General features: G+C 45.6%; 1 protein-coding gene across 1 annotated transcript in view; it reads right to left on the bottom strand.

Moving 5' to 3' along the window:
- Positions 1–3,145: 3,145 nt before the first annotated feature.
- Positions 3,146–23,245, bottom strand: part of LARS2 (leucyl-tRNA synthetase 2, mitochondrial) — a 171,736-nt gene continuing 151,636 nt past the window's right edge. The window contains exons 20-21 of the mRNA XM_032161828.2: positions 9,949–10,076; positions 3,146–4,635 (exon numbers count right to left, since the gene is read on the bottom strand). Coding sequence (XP_032017719.1) covers positions 4,456–4,635; positions 9,949–10,076 — 308 coding nt within the window. The 3' untranslated portion in view covers positions 3,146–4,455. The remainder of the gene's footprint in view (positions 4,636–9,948; positions 10,077–23,245) is intronic.

Genomic DNA, 23,245 nt, shown 5'->3' on the forward strand with positions numbered 1-23,245 from the left:
GGGGATTGCAGCCCATGGCTCCTGTATACAGGGTGTCTGTCTTAGACGTGCCCTTCCAGAGGCTGAATAAGAACGAAATTCAAGTTCAGGGCTTAAGGCACAGGGAGATGAGTCATGGGGCATTGGGTTCCAGCAGTCCTGGTCACCATCTCCCCTCCAGGGCCTCATTATCTCTGCACAGTTGCCTCCAGCCCCTCATGTGGACAGGCTGACGGAGGGCAATGGAGGCCTGGGGTGAGGTCATTGGGCCCACCCTTGGATCTGAAGCCTCTGCCTACAGGACTGGCCTTTCTCTGGCTGCTCCAGGCTCTCCCCTCCCTACCAGCACCGTCACCAACCACCCACCCGCCCTCGGGGAATTTCCCTACTTGCTCGTTGTTGGTCACCCCAGATTCCTTTCTCCAAGCTCATCAGCTTGGATGAGAGCCTTTAGCCACCCACGCTCTGAGTGTCAGGCAGGGACCCAGCCCACGAAACAGCTGTTTTCTGCTTGCTCTTCTCACAGGAAGAAAGAGGAGGGAAAACTCTCCTTTTTGTCTACCTCTCTGCCTTTCCTTGACTTACACAGTCCAGCTGGGCCCGCCAGTTAAGAAAGTTTACCTCCTAAATTAGCTGGGTGTGGTGGTCCGTGCCTGTAATCCCAACTACTCGGGTGGCTAAGGCACGAGAATCACTTGAACCCCGGAGGCAGAGGTTGCAGTGAGCTGAGATCGCACCACTGCACTCCAGCCTGGGTGATGAAGTGAGACTCTGTCTCAAAAAAAAAAGAAAGAAAGTTTACCTCCTGCACTACACTTTGCCTGATGGTAGTACGGGGAGGGGGTGCTCTAAGTGGAATGAGCACAGATTGGGGGTCAAGATACGTCATCACTTACTGTCATGGTCTCAAGTTTCGTTATCTGCAAAAGGAGGTGATAATGCCTCCTTTTTTGGTCTTATCCACAACCTTGAATCTGTCAGCAAGTGAGCAGGAGAGTTCCACTAGGGGAACGTTGCCTTCTGTTCTTCTGTTGTAAGGTTGCAAGAGCCTAAGGCTGAGATACAAGAAAGGCAGCTCCCCACACCTGCCCAGACTGAGCAACTGCGTGAGGAGGAACTTCATGGGGGCTGCTTTTTGTTTCTTTGGATTCCACTTCATACAAGGAAAGGAGCACGTTTTCCTAGCTAGGATACATCCTCACAGGCAGCTAGATATCCTGCCTGGGAGAAGAAAAGAAAAATCAAGGGAAACAGGTTCTTAGCTCATATAGAGCTTCACAAAATTGTACATTTTGATGTTTTGCCTCATGAAGTATTACTGAAATACTTCATGGCCAATAAAAATGAGAAAATGCAAAAAGTAGACAGAAGGAAAGAAATAACTTGTAGGAGTCTCAGCCTATGATATGCAAGCAAATTTCCTGCTCTCAATTTTCTTCGTAAGCGTTGAAAAAAATGGTCAGGATTGCATTGTGCATGTATCTGCCTTGATTCATGAGAAAATTTCCAGGCTACGTGTTTTTGAAAAACCATCTGTTGCTGGCTGCCTTGCCTTCCATTGACTGTATGTACCCTGCTTTTCTTAGCCAGTGCCCTGAAGGTGTGCATTTAGGCTGCAATGAAATATGCCTGTACTGTTTCCCAGCTCACTAATTGTTTTAGGGTCTTAGAGATCAATTTTCTTAGGCAGACAGCTGGCTCCTATTGTGGTAGCACTTGCCATGGAGCACCACTTTCCCTGGGCACAAACTCTGTTCTCTTATTGCCCCAGTAGAAATAACCCTGATACCCGCCCACGAGTCTACATCTTCCACTTGCTGGATGACTTTTCCCCCCAGCTCTCTGGACTAACCGCGTGCTCTTGGCCTCTCACCCACCACTGCCCCTGTAGAGAGGACACCACCTCTGTGATTTCCCAGGTTTACAGGCTTTCCAGGAGGGAAGCCCTAGCCACACTCTGCTCAAAATGCCAGTGGATTTGGGAGCCATCTCACCTGAGTGTGTACATCAAGCAACATGGACAATTAGGTGAGGGGACTGGTAGACATGGCAGGGAGGCAAACGTGGAGGCCAGAAGATGTGGGCTTGGATCCCGGCTCTCCTACTTATTAGCTGTGAAAACTGAGCCAATTATTGAACCTCAGAGCCTGGGTTTCTTCTTTTATGAGAGAATAATTCCTTCCCTCTAGAGTTTTTGTGGGAATTAAATAAGATAGTAAGTGAACCTGCTGAGTCCAGTTTCTGACCTCATCAAGACAGTCAATAAATGGCTGAGATTATTCCCCACCACCCCATTCCCAGGGGTCAGAGTTTTCTGTCCAGTTGTTCCATTACCCATACTGTCTCTTAGTATGTACTGATGAGCTCTTGTTTGCAAAAGCTTTATCCTCTTGGAGCAATTTCTTCAGAGCCATGCTGGTGTTAGCCAGCTGGTCAGTCTAGCAGCTTTGAGGCTTTACTGGTCCATTGTTCTGGTCAGATCACATGCAAATAAAGGGCTCCCTTCCCTCATCTTGTTCAAGACCACTTAGCTTACCCTAGGAAAGAAGAAGATAATCAAGCAAAAACACTCACTCCTCCTTCCTTGTACCAAGTATTTTCACGGGCTTATATTTAATCCACATTCACTGCCATGTGCAATGAGACTGAGTACATTCAAGTCAGCTCTAGCACTCTAGACTTCTGGCCCCCGTCTTCCCTTTTGGTCCTACTCTTGGTCCTGGACCAAACTTATCCCCGCTAAGCTGAAGATTAGGAAGAGGAAGAACTAGACAGAAATTATGGTTCAAGTGCATCAATGTATCCAGTGGTTCTCAAACTTTGCTGCCCATTAGAATCACTTGTGGAGTTTTAAAGATTCCTGACGCTCAAGCCACACCGTGGACCAATTAAATTGGAATATCTGGGCATGAGGACCAGGCAGAGTATTAATTCTGAGAACCAGTGACTTAATTGCTGTTGCTAGTGTGCCTGTATCAGTGTTGTCTACCATGGACTGTAAGTTCTGGAACAAGAAGAACCACATGTATCCCACTTTATAGCATTCCATATGGAGTCAGACACACAGCCAATGCTTCTGATGATGATGGAATACCTCAATCTGTTTGTCATTAACTCTGAAACTGGAATATGGTGGATATTCCAGGATCACACATATGTCCTGAAGTCATAGATGATAAACATTTTATTAAACTAAAAAAGTCATGTGTTAACTGCTGAACTGCAGGGGGACCACATCTGAGGCTACTTCAGAAAAATGGCATCAGATAACATATATAGATTTCTGGTATTACAAAACGGCTAGATTCTCCCCTACCTTCCCTCATTAAATATTAATCAGTGGCTTAGGTCAGTTCTAGTGGGAATACTTAATTGCTGACTTCACATAAAACCAGGATTAGCCTAATGTGCCAATGACACGAGTCCATTCCTGGCCATCTTCCCAACAGGCAGACTGCAGTGGCTTGGACACCAGAGGCAACACCTAGGGGGCCTCAGTTCCACTCCTCTGTGGTGAGCTTGCTCTTCCTAATAACTGGCTCTGGGGTCACATCAACAATGGTGGCATTGCCATCTGGGGCCCACATGAGCCCTCTGGGGCCTGCTGCATCCCTACTGGGCTGCGGTGGGGCTCTGAGGTTGGGGACCAGCAGCCTGAGCCTGGTTCCACTTCACTACACAGCAAATTGTATACCCAAGGGAGTGGTCATGACTTGCTGCTCCTCATTCTTGTAAGGAAGTGGTGCCTTGCCTGGGACCCTGTGTGTCAGAACCACAGCAGGCCTGGGAGGCACGTCCAACTGGGGTTGGGGAGGACAGGCCTGCATGACAGAGCTGGGGAGTGGTGGGGACACAGGCAGAGGAACCAGCACTGCCTGCCTTTTGATTCAAAGCAACTTCAGAAGATCCCTGTGTCCATTTCCACATACTGGTTATTTGAACATTTCCTAAATGACTTCCTCATCCAGCCTGAAGGCAAAGAGACCATTCACCACCATCTGGAGGCTCAGTTAGCAGTTCCAAGTGGCTGGCACACTGCACCTGAGTCCTGCAGTTCCTCAGGCTGGCCTCAAATTCCCGAGGAGCGCCTAAGGCAGAGCCATTTCCCACATCCGCAGGCTTCCTGGCTGCTCGAGGGGCACCGTACTCCTTCCTGCTCCCACCAGCAGTGTCTCTGATGGCTTCCCATGGGATCAGATGGCCTCCTCCACCTGCAGTGTGGGTGGGGGGTGAGGGGCAGGCTGTCCAACCCCCTCCTCAGTAGCTCATATTTCTCCTTTGCCCAGCTCACCTTCGCCCCAGCACCAGGCCACACTACAGAGGCACACTGTTGACTGCAGTCTGCCATGGGACCAAGGTCAACAGTCAAGACATTTGTCTTTTCCCTTCCCCTGGGCCAGCGGACATCGCCCCCTCATCCCAGGCCTGGAAGGAGGTTCCTCAGAGGCCCTCGTGGTAGCTGCAGCCTCCTGGCTGTCAATCTTGCACCAGGAAGTTGATGAGGGCAGTTCTCGGGGAGAGGAAGGACTTCTTGATGCTTCGCCCTTGCAAAAGCCTGACACCCAGCTCGCTTTGAAGAACAAATTCGTGGACCTTGTCCTGGTCCTGGGCAACTTGTTGGGGCACAAGAATTTTGCCACAAGCTTTATTGTTGATCTGAGAAGGAGAAAAGCCAAGACAAACAATGAGGAACATCCTCAGAGTGGCAGGCGGTCCAATACCAAACCTCCTGCCTGTAAAGGGCATGGCTGCATTTGTTTAGGGGAAAGGAATAGAGGTGGAGAAAGGAGGAAGTCAGCACCCTGCTTCCCATAAGGGTAAAATGCAACCAGCTGAATAGGATTAATGCCTAGACCTGCAGAAAGAGACAGACACTGAGACTGCATGTGAGTGCCCATACGTGGAGTGAGGACCGCCTTGCATTTTCTGAGCACTGCTCCCAAACACAGCTGTGGTAGAGATTACGTCAAAAAGCCTCAGCATGAGATGGCTTGGGCCATTTCCAGGCAGAAAGGGATTATTCTGTCATCGGGGCTCAAGTTTAAGTTCAGATCCAGGTTAGAGTGAGCTGTCTCCTCAGATTTTACCTAGGTCTCAAGTAGACCAAACAGTTGAGGGTTTCAATGGGGACACAGTCAAACTTCTCTCCCTGCTGACTGGCTCCAGAAGGGGGCGCTCTAGTGTGACGACTTAGAAATTGGACCCACATCTTGTCACATTAATCACTCTTTCTCGCTTAACATGGGTCAGTACAGTTCCAGACACAGGTGGGTATTCACCGAATATTGATTCAATGAGGGAAGGTGACCACGTGGCTCAGTTTCTGAAGTCATGCTTCCAAATCCTCAATCCCATTGCTCCGAAATCTACACACACATTACTTTCACTAACTCTTGTTTTTCACTTGGAAAATATAGTCACAGTCTTAGGAAAAGTTACTAGGAATAATTTCTCAAGTTTCAACCGAAGCACATTATCAAATGTCCCCTCATCACCCACTTCATTTTTTCAGATTTTTGCAGAACTTGGTAGCATTTTTATTGTCTGCATTAGCCTAGGTCACAGGGAGAGGACAAATAAAACACAAAGTCCTGGCACATTATGAAATACTGTTTTGAAAGCGTGAGGCTCCATGCTGCAGTGTTTTAAAGCGTTCTGAAGCTGGGGAACTAAGTGTGGGGTGTGAAGGACTATGGCCCCTCTGCCCTGGTGTTTCTGAGCCATTAGAAGCTGCCTTCTTTCAAGGCCACATGCTCGGCTGCACTGAGACCCTGGGAGACCTCCCACCTGTCACCCATGAGCCATGCCCCTAGTGAAGTCCTGGGTTCCCCAACAGGGAATTCTCAGGACATGCAGTTGTTAGTGAATGATGTCTTTCCTCCCATGGAAGAGCAGCCCAGGGCAACATCTCCTCTGGGCCACCGCCCACAGAGAGGGTGCTGGGCGAGGGGGAGCATGGTGCTCTCATGTGGGGAGATTCAGGTTTGGCTCTTAGGCCTGGTCTTACAAGCTGTAGGATCTTGAGCTTAGTTTTTTGTTTTTTGTTTTTTTTCCCTTAACGACAGAATTCTCCAGATTCTGGAGTGAATAACCTGTGTAAAGGGACCAGCTCACTAAGCCGCACTCCCTCTGCCTTTGTCAAGAGTGCTGGCCAGGATAGAAGGAGCTGGCTGTGGGATGTCCTCTTTGATGCATGGCCTCAGCACAATGACCCGTTTCTAAACCCTTCGAGCTTCCTGTGCTTTGCTGGAGCCGGGCAGGCTGGTCCTAAGTCATCACTGGTGACAGCCTGTCCAAGGGACCTGAGTCATTCTTGTCCACAGCTGGGGCTTTGGGGGCAGGGCATGTGATCTCTGGATGTGGCCATGGTGCTCTGAGTCTTTCCCATGCTGTCTCGGGCACCCTCACACGGCTCTGGCTCCCCGGGCCTCCCCTGAGTTGCCTTACCAAGGCAGTCCCTTCAGGGTGAGTAGGTGCCAATCATGCTCCCCCCATCTTTGGCATAAAGTGCCAATGAGATGGGCAGAGAAGTCAGGTTGGGACTCAACACTGAGCCTGGGCTTTAAGGGCCCAAAGAGGAGGAAGCACATTGACATCACTTCAAAAAGAGGCTGCTATGCTGTGGGGCTCTTGCACCTCCATCTTTGGAGAGGGCCTAAGCATGACTCTCCCGGACTTTTCTGACATCTGCTGGACAGGGCCCAGGCCACAGGTGTTCCTCCCACTCGAATCCATCACCTGTCCCCATCATGAGGGTAGCCTTGCAATGGCTAGTAACAATACAAGCTTCCATTTGCTGAGCTCTCACTCTGTGCCAAGCATTGAACTATGCAATTCACTTGCATGAACCTGTGAGTCGATCTATGAATATCCCATCCCATTTTACAGATAGGGAAGCTGAGGCACATGAAGTGAAGTCACTTGTCCACCTAGGCTCCACCCCAGGCAGTGGTAGAGACGGGATGACCTGACACAGGCCCTCTCTCTCCTGCTCACACACCCTGGTAGCCCCTTGTCCTCTGAGGGGTGGAGTCTGGCCTCTGAGGAGGGGACACTCCCTACCTTTAGTTTTGTCTCCAGCACTGCCCGGTGCCCTCTGCTCCAGCCCCTCCCTGGCTCAGCCCAGGTCTCTGTGGGCCTGCCCTCTATGTTTGTTCCCAGTATTGTGGCTCCCTTCTCTCCACTGGGGAGAAGCTGCTCCTCTTTCAAAGCCAAAGCCGCCTCTCCTTTTCCTCATGATGTATTTTCTGATTCTCCAACTGCCAGAAGTGGCAACTCTGATGCTAGCAGCAGTCACCATTCAGAGTAGATTCTGGACTAGCCGTGTGACCTTCGGTGAGTTATTCAGCCCCATCCTGCCACCATTTCCTTGCCTGTAAGATAGGGTTAGTCACACATCTGCCTGTCTGTGAAATGGGGATAACAACAAGCCTGCCTCACAGGGCCACTGTGCTTAGTAAATAAGCTCACACCTGGGAAGTTCCAGGGCAGAGTGTGGCCCTGGGTCGGCGCTCACTCTGTATTAAGAGGATTTTGTCATTAGTGCATCCAGAAGCAGGCTAAGCACTTCCTGGCATTATCCTACCTAATTCTCTCAATAGCCGGATAAGGCAGGCACTGTGCGTGCCTCCATTTTATAACTCAGGAAACTGAGGCTTAGAGGTGTTAAATACGTTGTAAAACTGAGACTTACACCCAGGATGGCCCGACTTCCAAGCCCTTACATGAACTGTGTGTGACAGCTCATGTGCCCCCAGACCTTTGTTCCAAGGTGATAAGGCAGGAGCTCTTGTCTCTGTATCCCCAGTGTGGGCAGAGCCCAGCATGTCATAGGCACAAAGAACATGGGCACAATTGAACTGAATGACATTGAACTGCGCTTGCAGCCTGTTTCTGGCCAGGGCACAAAGTGAGATCACACGGAGTGAGAACCCAGGCCTTCACGGAAGTCCTTGCTGCTGGCATGGTGCCGACCCAGCCTGGGTTCTCAAGCTGGGTGCACCTGCAGGGAGTCTTACACATGCTTTTAATTTTAGGTTTGCATTTCAATGATTATCTAAAATTATTTTTACCAATGATCAAAACTCAATTTCTTTTCTGCAGTGGTAATTTAAGATAGAAAGATATTTTCATAGACTGAAGCCCTCTCTTTTTCTCAAGTTAGCATTTCTCAACCAGGCTGAGGACAAGTTCTCAGGGATGCATGAGATATTTATTTCTCATAAACATTACTCAAATTAAAGAAATTTCTGGGCTGGGGCTGGGTGCGGTGGCTCCCACCTGTAATCCCAGCACTTTGGGAGGCTGAGTTGGGCAGATCACTTGAGGTCAGGAGTTTGAAACCAGCCTGGCCAACATGGTGAAACTCCATCTCTACTAAAAATACAAAAATTAGTTGGGCATGGTAGCACATGCCTGTAATCTCAGCTACTTGGGAGGCTGAGGCAGGAGAACTGCTTGAAACAGAGGTTGTAATGAGCCAAGATCGTGCCATTGCACTCCAGCCTGGGCGACAGAGCGAGAGAGACTCTGTCTCAAAAAAAAAAAAAAAAAAAAATTCTGGGTTGAGTGTGGTGGCTCATGTCTGTAATCCCAGCAATTTGGGAGGCTGAGGCAAGAAGACTGCTTGAGCCCAGGAGCTTGAGACCAGCCCAGGCAACAGAGTGAGACCTTGTCTCTATTAAATAATAATAAGGAAAGAAATTTCCTCCATGCCACAAGGATGGTTTTGAAGATTTTCGGAAGAAGCCTGCCAGGGCACCCTCACATCCTCTTCCCTTGGGGTGGGGTGGCAGAGAACACAGTGCCAGGGGAGTTGGTACAGAGACAAAGGGGCTGTGAAGGAGCCTGGTCTCCTGGGCAAAATATTGTCTTTCCAAACCTCCACCTTCCTGCTGGGCCTTGGGTCTGCACAGGTGCAGAGGGGCCAGGGCCCGGCTGGCCAACCTCTGTGTGGCTATGCCCTCCCTCAGCCCCTAGGTGGGTTTGTTCAGGGCACTTTTCACAATTTGCAGCCATTTTATTTATCTTACTCTTTCCTTTTTCTTCTTCCCTATCTCTCCCACTACGCTTCAAGCTCCAAGAGGGCAGGGAACCTGTCTGTCCTATCCTGATTTGGTATCCCCAGAGCACTATGCCTGATGTAGAGTCAGACTTGATAAGCATTTGTGAATAAACCTGGGCAAGGTGGACCAACTTCACTGAGCCTGAGTCCTCAATTGAAAAAATGAGAATGGCAACGCGCACGTTATAGGGTGATAAGAGTGAAATGATAATTTTGAATGTGAATTACCTGGCCCCACGTGTGGTTCCGGGGAGACATGTGGTTCAAAGTCCACTCCCTGTCCTCTTTTTTCTTCAGACACACCAGCATATTTAAGATATTCACCATAAATGTGTCTCATTTAACAAATTAAACAAATGTAGAAAAATCACATATAGGATAAACTATAAGGGGGTTGCTTGCTCTTAGAAAAGCTTTAAACAATAAACTCCTCTTATGTATTTAAAATCACCTAATTTTCAAATAAAAATTATGGAGCCTTTCTGAAATATGTTTTACAGGTATTACTCCATAGCCACCCACCTCACTGTCAGCCTTCCCCAGCCCCCAAAAGTCCCCAGGAGCACCCGAGTGAAACTGAGAGTGACTGAAACAGGGTCCGCAGTTGGAAACGAAGACAATGAGAACCTGTAGGGTGGGCCAGGTTTATTACTCCCCTTTCCAAGCCCTTGAGGGCCATGAGAGTTTTATGCTCACATGCTTCTGGTGTGTGGTGACCTACAAAACTCAGGGTACTGGCAAAGGAAAGACAGGCCTTTGTGCCTTCTGGTCGCAAGGTGTGGCTGAGGGCTGAGCTGAGTGAGCTAGAAAGGCCAGATAATAGACCTCTCAAAACCGCCACAGTATTTAGGGGCCACCAGCAGGGCAGGGACTGCCAGGTTCTGGGGTTGAGGGGAGATACTTACCAGAACTGCCATCTGGACGACCTCAGGCTGCTGCAGGAACTCCGGGTCCACGGCAGGCCATGCCTGGAGCAGCACACCGGCGTCCCAGGTGTAGTGAGCACAGAGCTTCCTCGGCACCAGCGCCAGGCCTGCAATGCCGAGGCACAGAAGGGTGGGGTCACTCTAAGAACAGAGAGGCTTATGAGAGCAGGACCAAAGCTTCTGTCCCAACACAGCCTGACTTGGAGCTGTGTGAGGAGCCGGTGGGAGGCCACACCATGGCTTTTCACAGCCTGCCGGGTGCTCACCACTTTGGCCTGGTTTATAATCCCAGGTTGTTGGGTAGCTTTTGTTTTTCACAAATGGCACGCAGAGTTGTAAAGATGGATGGATATGCCATTCTAAATGTGCATTTGGAAAAACAAGGCTGCTGATTTGAATGGGTCATCTCTCTGAAGTTCTGCTGGTGAAGGAATGCCTTTGTGCTACCCTGAGAGCTGATTCCAAAGTACTGAGCAGCATTCGCTACCCATCTTGCCTATGCATTCTGTGGTCTGAGAAGGCCTCCCAACCTGTTCTTTTACTCACAATTACTGGAGCCAGGATGCAGTGAATGGCAGGACACTCCCCACCATGTGCAGAGGGATCCTAACCTTCCCGCAAACTTCCTCTTGGGAGTGGAGCCCTCTGTTTACTGGAATGGAAGGAGCTTTCCTTGGCTCAGGGTGGGCCAAACATGAGGAAACACTGAGGAATGAAACCCTCTCAAGCCCCGTTTCCCAGAGTGCTTTGTGCCGCAACCCCCAAGAAGAGGTGGCACTAAGGGTAGCAGAGGGCCAGCTGTCCAAGTGCAGCTGCAGTAGCCAGTGCTCCCGGACTTTAACTAGGGCTTGTCCTAGCAGGGAAAGCTTTGACTTAAAAGCCTCTGCTGTAATCTCAGCACTTTGGGAGGCCGAGATGGGAGGATCACTTGAGGCCAGGAGTTTAAGACAAGGCTGGGGAACACAGCGAGACCCCATCTCTTAAAAAAAAAAAAATTAGCTGGGCATGGTGGCTGAAGCCTATAATCCCAGGTACTTGGGAGGCTGAGGCAAGAGGACTGCTTGAGCCCAGGAGTTTGAGGCTGTAGTGAGCTATGATTTCCCCACTGCAGTCCAATCTGGGTGACAGAGCAAGACCCTGTCTCATAGATACATAGATAGATAGATAGATAGATAGATAGATAGATAGATAGATAGATAGACAGACAGATAGATAGATAGATAGACAGACAGACAGACAGACAGTTAGATACGTGCAAGCCTCTGTTGATTTCATGAGTATAAGAGATGCCCCCAAAGGTACAGGGAATACACACCACAGAAAAATAGACCCCTGAGCAGAAGGGGGCAAGTGAATATGGCCAGCATGCCCATTCTGGAGCAGTGCCCTGGCAGCTGCAGTCCTCACTTGGGAATAGCTTTTCCACTGGTGGTGGAGGTGGAACTGGCCCTTCGACACCTCTCCCTTGTTATTAGCCCTGAGACTAGGACAATGCATTAGAGGGATAGGTCTATGGCTCAGGGTATGGGCTGAAGCTGAGTTTGTGACAGAGAGTCAATTCCACCAAAACCAGCCCCAATAACACTGGGTTGTGAATGACAACTTTTTGTTTTATCCTCCTTGATGACAAATGTAGTGTACACGCTCCTTGCAGAAAATTTGGAAAGGCCCAAAATATAAAAATAAAAGTCATGTTCACCCAGATAGCATTTTTAACTTTTTTTTTGAGATGGAGTTTCGCCGTTGCCCAGGCTGGAGTGCAGTGGCGCGATCTTGGCTCACTGCAACCTCTGCCTCCCGGGTTCAAGCGATTCTCCTGCCTCAGCCTCCCGAGTAGCTGGGGTTACAGGCGCCTGCCACCAAGCCCGGCTAATTTTTTGTATTTTTAGTAGAGATGGGGTTTCATCATGTTGGCCAGGCTTGTCTCGAACTCCTGATCTCAGGTAATCCACCCGAAGCACTGGGATTACAGGCGTGAGCCACCGCACCCAGCCCCAGATAGCATTTTAAACTTATTTTAAAATATAGTAATTTAATGTATTTAATAACTATTTGTATATATAAAGCAACTCTACAAAACACCACCACCACCACAAGATCATGCTGTAAATACAATTTTGTATGTTCTTTTTTCCCATGTTTTAAAATGATATTTAATTTCATGGCAAAGAATGACACACAATTATATATATAATAGGACAATAGTTTAATAAAAATTTTATATGAACAGATTGGAAGGAAATAGTAGTAACATCAGTTGGAATAAAATAGTAATAACATTGGTAGTAAATAAGTCAAAGTAGTATCTCTGGGGAGTAGACGTATGGGTAGTTTTTCTTTGTTTCTTTTTTTGAGACAGAGTCTCACTCTGTCATCCAGGCTGGAGTGCAGTGGTAAGATCTTAGCTCACTGCAACCTCTGCCTCCCAGGTTCAAGTGATTCTTGTGCCTCAGCCTCCCGAGTAGCTGAGACTACAGGTGTGTGCCACCACGCCTAGCTAATTTTTGTATTTTTAGTAGAGACAGGGTTTCACCATCTTGGCCAGGCTGGTCTCAAACTCCCAGCCTCAGGTGATCTGCCTGCCTCAGCCTCCCAAAGTGCTGGGATTACAGGCATAAGCCACTATGCCCAGCCTTCTCTTTCTTTTTTAAAGACTATGTTATAGATTTTCTACAAGGGATATTTTATTACTTTTTTAATTTGAAAAAAAATTTAACATTTTTTCGTCCTGTGAGATAAGTTTAAGATTTTTCTTTTAGTTTCTTTTCATGATTATATTTTCTTCTCCATTTAACTTTCAAATCTATTAGTAATTTATTTTGTGTTTATGGTGAAAAAACATTATTTTAAAAAAAATAACACGGCCAACTTTCCAAACCCAATTTGTTGAATATATCTTCCCTTCCCTATTAGTTTGTGATTTTTCTTTCAAGACGTATTATACCAGGGACTGTTTCAAAAACTGTTCACTTCTGAGCTACTCAAAGTGCCTGTTTTCCATAAGGTAAAGAACTTGGGCCAGAATGTAAATCAACACATCGCCTCCTTCACTGAGAGGGAAAAAAAATGGTAGCCTAACTCAACGGTGTCCTCAGCGACACAGCTGACTTATGAGCTAGTACAAGCTCCTTATCTTGTTGTGGACTGGAACTGAGAGTTCCACCAACCACTCTGACTTGCACTGTCCATCAGTCCATTCTGTTCTGTTGACCTGTCTTGGTTCTTGTGCCAGTGCCACAGCTTTATTTGTTGTAGCTTTCCTTGTTTTACTACCTGGCACTCTTGCTGTAACCCTGTGTTGCCAGTCAGCCTGAGGGAAGTGAAGACTCCTTAGGAGCTGAGGCTCATGTGGTATGAAAGACAGATTCCTGCTGCCCAGATGGCTCCTGTGGCCTGGGGCTTTTGCGCTTACTAATGAACCTATTCTGTGTCTAACAGATGTGCCTTTTGGCAGAAGGAGAAAGAAGATTCCTGCTTGTTCCTCAGATGGAATCCTATTAAAACTCACATCTGAATATGAGATGGAGGTCAGAGAAGAGAAATCATCACTTCTTTTAGTGAGCTGGCCCTGTGTGGCTTGTCCTGTGACCCAGCTGCAGCGGGAAGATTTCCAAAACCTCCGTATGGCAGTTGTACAGGATGCCTGGGAGATGAAAGGACCTTGGACACAAATGTTCTGGGCAGAAGCTGTTACAAACTCCACTTTTAAAAAAATGAGGAAGCCCAGCCTTCCTGGAGCAGTCAGGATGCTTATTTATAGTAGCCTGGGCCCCTGCCAACATTTCCATATAGATGGGAGTGGGGCCATCCTGTTCAGCAGTGAGGAACAGAAACTCAGGACCCTGGTTTTTATGCAGTGTTTTTGCCTCTTTGCTCATTTTAAGGATGTAAAAATACCTAACACTTGCGTGGAAAATACAATAATTCCTTTACGTGGTAATGCCAAGGGGAGAGGTCAGGTGGAGAGCTGGCCTTCAGGACACACATGGGGAAAGTCTAAACACAGGCTGGGAAGTGCCAAGGCCCTGGCATACAAGCCTACCTGACAAGGTCAGCAATGGCCCATAGCCCACCCCCTTCCTTCCTCTCCTCTGGGAGAGCTGCTGTTGCAGACTTTCCCGCAGAATAACCGAAACAAGCCTCCTCTCCCCACTGAGAGATGGTGAAGTCGCCATGTTACCCAGAGTGGTCATGGCATCTGTGGATGGCAGTCCTCCCCTGGTGGCCATCTTCAGGCCGGCCTCCACCTCATCTCCCCACCCCTGCACTCATAGACACACCAGCAGGGAAGACTCGGGGACTCTGCGGCGTCTGATCCCCGCTGTGCCTCATCTAGCCTTGGCAATTCCAAGGAAGTGAATAGGAAGTGAGGCCACTTTGCTTTATCCTTTACCCAGAGAAATAATTTCATTGACAGTATTTTGAAACAGTGACATCTACACAGCACACACATTCATGTATAAAAAACTATTAGAGCATCAGTGGGTATCTTATTCTCCCCTGTAATTATCACACACACTTCTACATGATTTTTACGTTTATAATTTTGTTGAAGTTAATGAGTACAGCATATAGACAGCAGAACACAATAGCTACATTTCACAACCACTTTTTATAAAAAGCTACGAAGAAAGTCATCACAAATTATTTTATGAAGAAAAATAGATTTGTGGACTGAGACCTCAAGAGGGAGAATTCCTTCAGAATCCCTAAGGGAGATAAAGGCTCTCCTCGCTGTGCTCTCAAAATTAAGGTGCTGATGGATTACTTGGAGATCACGAATCACACACCAGAGGCAAATATCAAGAAGGAAAAGTCACCATAGAACTATAAAAATGGCCAGAGAAACAGAAATGTTAAGGAGATCTTACTTATTTTAAATAACTTGTATTTTGGACAAGGGACTAATCTCAAAGAGGCACACAAACACAAAGACACACACACACACACACACACACACACACACACACACACACACACAGAGCAAAAGAAGGACCATCACCCAAATGCCCACCACTACATTCACTGGTTAGGACACCCTATCTCTGTTAAAAAAGAATGGAATAGTGTTGATACAGAACTACTCTAAAGAACAGTAAGAGCAAAAATGTTTGTATAGGATGTTAACATCTGTATAAAGGTAGACATGTCACATCCATCCATCACATTCTTCTGTCAGATTAAACATAGCATTGGTGACAAGGGTTCTCTGGGAAGCAACTGAGTGACAGCTTAGGACACACTCTCTTGTAACGCTGAATGCTTTACAAAACATGTATAGACATGTTTTCAATTTAAAAATTAGGTTTTGCTTTGCTTTAAGAAGCAGATTTTCTGCAGATGGTTGCAGGCACTTTTCTTCAGAAGCTGGGCACATACAGAAGTGAGTTTACTCCCCAGGAGCAGTGCCCTGGGGACAGGCCAGCCAGGGCTCCGAGTGCTCCTGCAGGCATGCTCCACGTCCTCTGCCACACACAGCAGGAGGAATGCCTGCCTCAGACAGTAGTAAGATGAATGGTTGGATCTGGTTAGGTGTATGTGTATGTGTAGGTGTTAAAACCTTCTTCAGACCAGGTGTGGTGGCTCACACCTATAATCCCAGCACTTTGAGAGGCTGAGGTGGAGGGATCACTTAAGCTCAGGAGTTCAAGACTAGCTTAGGCCCTTGTCTCTACAAAAAAATAAAAAATTAGCCAGATGTGGTGGCGCATGCCTATGTCCCAGCTCCTCAGGAGGCTGAGGCGGGAGGATCACCTGAGCCTGAGAGGTTGAGGTTGCAGTGAGCTGTGATCATGCCACTGCACTCAGCCTGGGCAACAGAGTGAGACCCTGTCTCAAAAAATAAATAAATAAAAATAAAAAATAAAACTTTCAATTGGAAATAAATTCCTTCCTCTCTTCCTTCCTCTCATAGTCTATATTATTTTCCAGAAGTAGAATCTCAACACTCAAGACTTATGAGTTTAGAAAGGCAATTAAAAAAATCCTTTATTCTGCAATAATTATAGATTCACAGGAAGTTACAAAGAAATGTTCAGGAGGTCCTGTGTGAGGTCCTGCGTACCCTTCACCCAGCCTCCTCCAATGGTCACAGCTGGCATGATTATATCACAATATCAAAACCAGGAAGTTGACATGAATGCAATCCACAGAGCTTATTTGGATTCCATCAGTTTAATAACTAATGTGTGTGTGTGTAGCTTAGCATAACCATGTGTAGCTTCATGTAACCACCATCAGTTAACACAGCCAAGAGCCAGAAGAGTTCCATCATCACAAGGCTCCCTAGTGCCACTCTTTTATGGCTACCACCTCCAACTCCTAACCCATGGCAACCATGAATATGTTCTCCATCTCTATAATTGTGTTATCTCGGAACTGTTATATAAATGGAATAATATGGTAGATTGCTTTAGTGATTAGCTTCTTTCAATCAGCATATTCCCCTAAGATCCATCCAAACTGTTGCCTGTTGGGTCATTTTTGAGGATGGTGCAATTACGTCTCCAACATGAGCACCGCCAAGGAGCTCGCTGTTTGGTGATTTTCTTCCTTTCTTTTCTTTTTTTTTTTTTAATTGAGGCAGATTCTCACTCTGTTGCCCAGGCAGGAGTGCAGTGGCACAATCTCAGCTCACTACAACCTCCACCTCCCAGGTTCAAGCAATTCTTCTGCCCCAGCACATCCTAAGTAGCTGGGATTATAGGCATGTGCCACCACGCCCGGCTAATTTTTTGTATTTTTTTAGTAGAGACAGAGTTTTACCATGTTGGCCAGGCTGGTCTCCTGAGCTCAGGTGATCTGTCCGCCTCGGCCTCCCAAAGTGCTGGGATTACAGGAGTGAGCCAGTGTGCCTGTTTGATGATTTTCTGTGCTTTCACTATTCACCAACAAAGGAACCCTTGAGTCTTTTGTCTAGAAACAGTATCAGTGGCTCCAAATACTCAAAATTTCCCTAGGCAAGCAGCTACCACCCTCATCTAGATAGGACAATATTATGATAAACAAAAGAAACTTTGTGAATTCAGATGTGGTGTCTTTAGCTTCTCAGATTCAAAGCTTCAGGAAGGAAAAAAAGATTTCCTCATCCTGTTTGCAAACTGCCAAGACGCTGGGTCTGTTTCTTATAAAAGGTCTCCGTTTACTCTTTAAGCAAGTGATAGAGGACTGTTAGGCTCTAAGTTCTTTGGGCATCTCTAAAATGTTTGCTTTTTATCCAGGGCAATAATGGTCATTATGCCAAGAGGACTTCAAATCTCCCTTAAGACATAGATCTCAATTCTGTTGCTCTTTGGGGAGAACTTCTCCTTCAGGGGAACTCTGGGAATGGTCATTTCTGAACATGCCACCTTGGTGGACCATGTTCTCTTTAGTCATTCTGGAGTTAACTTTCTAAGATGCAGGAATAAAACTGAAGGTATATGAAAGGTAAGTGTTTTAGAAAAAATGAAATATGCATAAAAGCTGTCCCAGATCCTTGGGACAGGAATGACTTGACAGTCTGAGAAGACAATATTGAGGCCCTATCACAATATAGTGCTTCTGTCTGCAAAGGACTTTCAACATCTTGTTACACTAACCCTTCTCACATGCTGGGAGAGGCAGGAGGCATCATTTCCCCATTCTCTCCTGGGGGTATCTAATACCCATGAGTAATGACCCAGGGGGACATTCCTGGTACACAGGACTCCTCACTTGCCTGGGCTATGTCCCCAGCTGCTCATTCAGAAAAAAACGATACACATCTCATGGGGGAGAGCAGGAGACATAGGTTTCTCACTGCTTCTTTGAACTGAAAAAAAAAAAAATGAGTTGCTATAGATCTGTGAAACTTCAGGGAGGACTGCAACTGAAATGAACACAATGTCCACTGCTCCAACTGCTCTTTCCTGCTTTCCTACAAATGCCTAGAACACTGCCTGACACATAGTACACGCTCAATAAATGTTTATGGAATGACTGAATGAAACACTGTAGCAAAACTAAGGTTCAATCTAGATCCACTCTTTATTATAAAACTGACCACAAAAGCCCCAGTGGAGTGACGTGTAGAAAAATCATGGTGCAAAGTGTGAAATGGGCTAGTTTCTACCACATTTCTTTAGAACATGTCCTGTTGGAGATCTGGTCACAGAAATGAAGGACAGACTGACAGAGGCAAACCACAGTGTACACTGTACCATAAGACCTGCCAGGGAGAGGAAGGACCCTAGAGAGAGTAGATCCTCTGACCCCTGTATTCTAGATGCAGAGACCAGAGGGGAGGGAGTTTCTGAAAATCCCATTTACATCAGTCCTTCCTGGGGAGAAACAAAATGAAGGAGGTAGACAGATAACGTGGGCCAAAGAAGGAAAATGAACAGGAGAAATGTATATTATATGATGAGAGTGGGTGAGTTTATCACAAATTGGATCAGTATTGTTTTATAGAAAAGACTACGACAGAATTAACAGCAGGCCACTTAAAAGACTTAATGTGGGGCCGGCGCGGTGGCTCACGCCTGTAATCCCAGCAATTTGGGAGGCCGAGGCGGGCAGATCACGAGGTCAGAAGATCGAGACCATCCTGACCAATATGATTAAACCCCGTCTCTACCAAAAATACAAAAAATTACCTGGGTTTGGTGGCGGGGGCCTGTAGTCCCAGCTACTCAGGAGGCTGAGGCAGATGAATGGTGTGAACCCAGGAGGTGGAGCTTGCAGTGAGCCGAGATCACACCACTGCACTCCAGCCTGGGCGACAGAGCAAGACTCCATCTCAAAAAAAAAAAAAGACTTAATGTGACCACCAAAGCTAAATGAAAGAGCCATGTTTCCTGCTTAAGAAGAGGCTGCAAAATATAATATAATATGGCTGCAGCTTGTCAGGGCCTAACACCACCCTCCCTTAAGGGTGTCTGTCTATTCAACAAGGAACAAGTTAAAATCTTGTCCTAAAGTCTGTTGTAACACAGTAAAAAGAGGTGGCCGGGTGCTGTGGTTCATGCCTGTAATCCCAGCACTTTGGGAGGCTGAGTTGGGCGGATCACCTGAAGTCAGGAGTTTGAGACCAGCCTGGCCAACATGGCGAAACCTTGTCTCTACTAAAAATACAAAAATTAGCCAGGCGTGGTGGCACGTGCCTATAATCCCAGCTACTCAGGAGGCTAAGGCATAAGAACTGCTTGAACCCGGGAGGCGGAGGTTGCAGTGAGCTGAGATGGCGCCACTGCACTCCAGCCTGGGTGATACAGTGTGACTCTGTTTCAAAAAAACAAAAAAAAAAAGACAGAGGCAACTCAGTCCCTCTGTGAAGTCAGTGAAACCCTCTTTCACTAACCTAACAATGCATATTGAGAAAAAGCTAGTCTTAGTAAAATAACTGCAAAATTCTATATAACTCCAGCAAATAGATTTTTTTTTCCAAACAGAATTTAATGGTATATTAAGTCTACCATGACATGGTCAATATGAATTTAAATGAGGATATCTCAATATTAGGCAATCAATTAACAACATAAATCATATCTAAAGGGCAAAAGAGAAAATTAAAAGCAAATAATACATCACCTCAACAACTGGACAATAGGCATTAAGTAAAATATAACTCCCATTCCTAATATGAGTGCTGGTAAACAAAAACAGAAGGCTGCTTCCTTAACATGACAGAGACTATCCATCCCAAACCAACAGCCAACATCACATCTAACCAGGGAAGCGTTTGTTCCATTTATATCTGGAAATGAGACCTGATTGCCTGTAGCCAGCATTCTTTAACACTGCATAGGGTTTTCTAAAAAGTATAATAAAGAAAATAATCAGACACCATGGTATAACTATTAGAAGAAGAAAACATCCTTATTTGCTGATCACAGAATCCTAGAAAATCCAAGAGGATTTTACCTGTTAAAGTAAGAGAGATCAGTAGAGAATTAGGATAGAAAACAAATATGCAAATAAAAATTTAAAAAATTATACGTGTTGGAATAAGTTCTGGAGATCTACTGTGCATCCTGGTGACTACAGTTAATAGCAATGCATTATTTAGTTGAAAATTGCTAAGAGAGTAGATTTTTAACATTCCCATCACAACAAATGATATGTGTGAGGTGATGGATATGCTAATTACCTTGGTTTAATCATTCTACAATGTGTACATATATCAAAACATCACATTGTACACCATAAATATATGTAATTTTTCTCAATTACATCTTTTTAAAAGGACAGTAGGCTGGGTGCAGTGGCTCATGCCTATAATCCCAGCACTTTGGGAGGCCAAGGAGGGAGGATTGCTTGAGCCCAGGAGCTCAGGACTAGCCTGGGCAACACAGTGAGACACTATCCCTATAAAAAAAAAAAATACAAAAATTAGCCAGGCGTGGGGGCATGTGCTACAGTCCCAGCTAAGGAGGCTGAGGCACGAGGTTTGCTTGAGCCCAGGAGATCAAGGCTGCAATAAGCCCAGATTGTGCCACTGTACTCCAGCCTGGACAACAGAGTGAGACCCTGTCTCAAAAAATAAAAATAAATTTAAAAAAATTTAAAAAGATTAAAAAAATCAATTATACTAAGAAAATAATGAGTTATTTCCCTCACATATTCCAGAGGATTCAAGTTACTTGGATTAATCTATTAGATTAATAGATTAATTCTTTCTTATAGTTTCTTATCAGTCTATATATATTTTTCTTAACTGATCAAATTTCCATGGTATTAACCTTTATTTGACAACATTAAGGAGACTATCAACTCACAATAAATCTTAATTGAAATAAAACAAATGTTGGTGTCAATGTGGTTTTACAGAAGAAAAATATGCCAGCCATTATCAATCAGAAAATATAGCAGAAAGAGATTCTAGTCTACAAGAACACAAAAGAAAAGAAAATACTTGAGACAGACCATTTGCTGGGATGAAAGTTTGGATGAGGTAAAGATGTGAAACCTTCCTGAATTAATTCTAAGTTTAACCACATTTCAATTGAAATGTCATGGTGATTTTGGGGAAACTTAACAAATTATGCAGAGTTTCGCTGAGAAAAATAAACAGGTGAGAAGAGATAAAATAATTATAAGAAAAGAAATGAAGAAAGGCTAGCCTGCCAGGTGTTAAAAACTGTCTGTAAAAATGCAATAGTTAAATCACTGAAGCACAATGTACAATTCAAAAACAGATCCTAGAGTGGAAGATGGAATAACTTCTTAGGAAAATAATTTGTCAATACATAACAAGAGTCTTAAATAGATTCATATCTTTTCCACTTCAAGGAAATAATTTGAAGTGAGAACAAGATTTATGCACAGAATTGTCCATGGTGGATTGTTTATGGGAATGAAATGTTAGACACACTAAGTCATGGCACACATGGACAATTAATGCAGTTTTTTTTTTTTTTTTTTGAGACGGAGTCTTGCTCTGTCACCAGGTGGGAGTGTAGTAGCGCGATCTTGGCTCACTGCAACCTACAGCTCCCAGGTTCAAGCAAGTCTCCTGCCTCAGCCTCCTGAGTAGGTGGGACTTCACGGGCACACGCCACCACGCCCAGCTAATTTTTGTATTTTTAGTAGAGATGGGGTTACACCATGTTAGCCAAGATGGTCTCGATCTCTTGACCTCGTGATCCACCTGCCTCGGCCTCCCATAGTGCTGGGATTACAGGCGTGAGCCACAGCGCCCAGCCTAATGTGGTTATTTTAAAAGTTTATATGTTAAAAAAAACAAAAACAAAAAACCCTCAATATCATATTCTTAAATATCATATTGTTAAACTGGAAATACTGAGAATTTAATTTTTTGCTAACCTGAGAAACCGACCTAAGCCCAATGTAAAGCAAAGATGGTCAAACTGTTGCTCTGTGTTCTGACTGACTCTGTGAAGTCTGTCCAGACAGGATGCACTAGACCTCTGATGCTGACACCACCACCGCAGCCTGGTGCTTGAGCTCCTCTAAGACATATCTCCTTGCTCTGGGCCCAGGTGTATGGGCCCCGGTTATCCATCCTAACAGCTGCAAAGATGTGAGCAATCACTCAGGATTTCAAAGACATGGGATGGGCCCAGGTTGGGCTACTCCAGTTTGCAGAATGGGTTTATCACAAAGGGATTGAAAAGTCCATATATAATATCTGGAATCATGATATCTGCTCATGTTTCTGTTCAAGCATATTCATAGAAGACCCAGAGAATTTCTGGAATTTGATTTGAGGGTGTGCATCAAAAGCCTTAGTCTTTCATATCTCTTCTGACCAAGCAATTACAGTTAGTTATGTGTTCTTAGGAAATAATTTTGCACGTAAACATTAGCTATTTAGCATTTTTTTTTTTGAGATGGAGTTTAGCTCTCATTTCCCAGGATGGAGTGCAATGGCACAATCTCAGCTCACCGCAACCTCTGCCTCCTGGGTTCAAGCGATTCTCCTGCCTCAGCCTCCTGAGTAGCTGGGATTACAGGCATGCACCACCACGCCTGGCTAATTTTGTATTTTTAGTAGAGCCTGACGGCTGGTCTCGAACTCCCAACCTCAGGTGATCTGCCCGCCTTGGCCTCCCAAAGTGCTGAATTACCGGTGTGCGCTACCACGCCCGGCGGCTATTTAGCTTTTAAAAAAAAAAGTATAACTATAAACAGTTTGAATGTTCAATGATAGGGAGTGCGTAAATTCAAACAATGGAAAATTGTACGACCATTAAAAATGATGTTGTAGGCTGGGCGCGGTGACTCACACCTGCAATCCCAGCACTTTGGGAGGCCGAGGCAGGCAGATCCCCTGAGGTCAGAAGTTTGAGACCAGACTGGCCAACATGGTGAAACCCTGTCTCTATTAAAAATACAAAAATTAGCCGGGCGTGGTGGCAGGTGCCTGTAATCCCAGCTACTTAGGAGGCTGAGGCAAGAGAATCTCTTGAACCTGGGAGGCGAAGTTGCAGTGAGCGGAGATTGTACTACTGCATTCCAGCCTAGGCAACAGAGTGAGACTCCATCTCCAAAAAAAAAATTGTAGAAAAGTATTTAGCCCATAAATATATGTTCATGGAATATTTAAGTGAGTAAATCAGGTTATAAGATGACCTCTAGCTTAACAATAAAACAAGTCATCAATAAAAGGGAATGAACTACTATAAACAGAACATGGATTAATCTCAAAAGCATTATGCTAAATGAAATAAAACAGAAATGACTACACATTGTATGATTTCATTTATATAACATTTCTGGAAAAGGCAAAACTAGAGAGACAGAAAGATTAGTCATGCTGGGGGTTGAAGTGGGTGTGGGATTGACTAATGGTGTG

Source organism: Hylobates moloch, unplaced genomic scaffold (assembly GCF_009828535.3).
Source record: "Hylobates moloch isolate HMO894 unplaced genomic scaffold, HMol_V3 SCAFFOLD_8, whole genome shotgun sequence".
Classification (NCBI taxonomy): Eukaryota; Metazoa; Chordata; class Mammalia; order Primates; family Hylobatidae; genus Hylobates; species Hylobates moloch.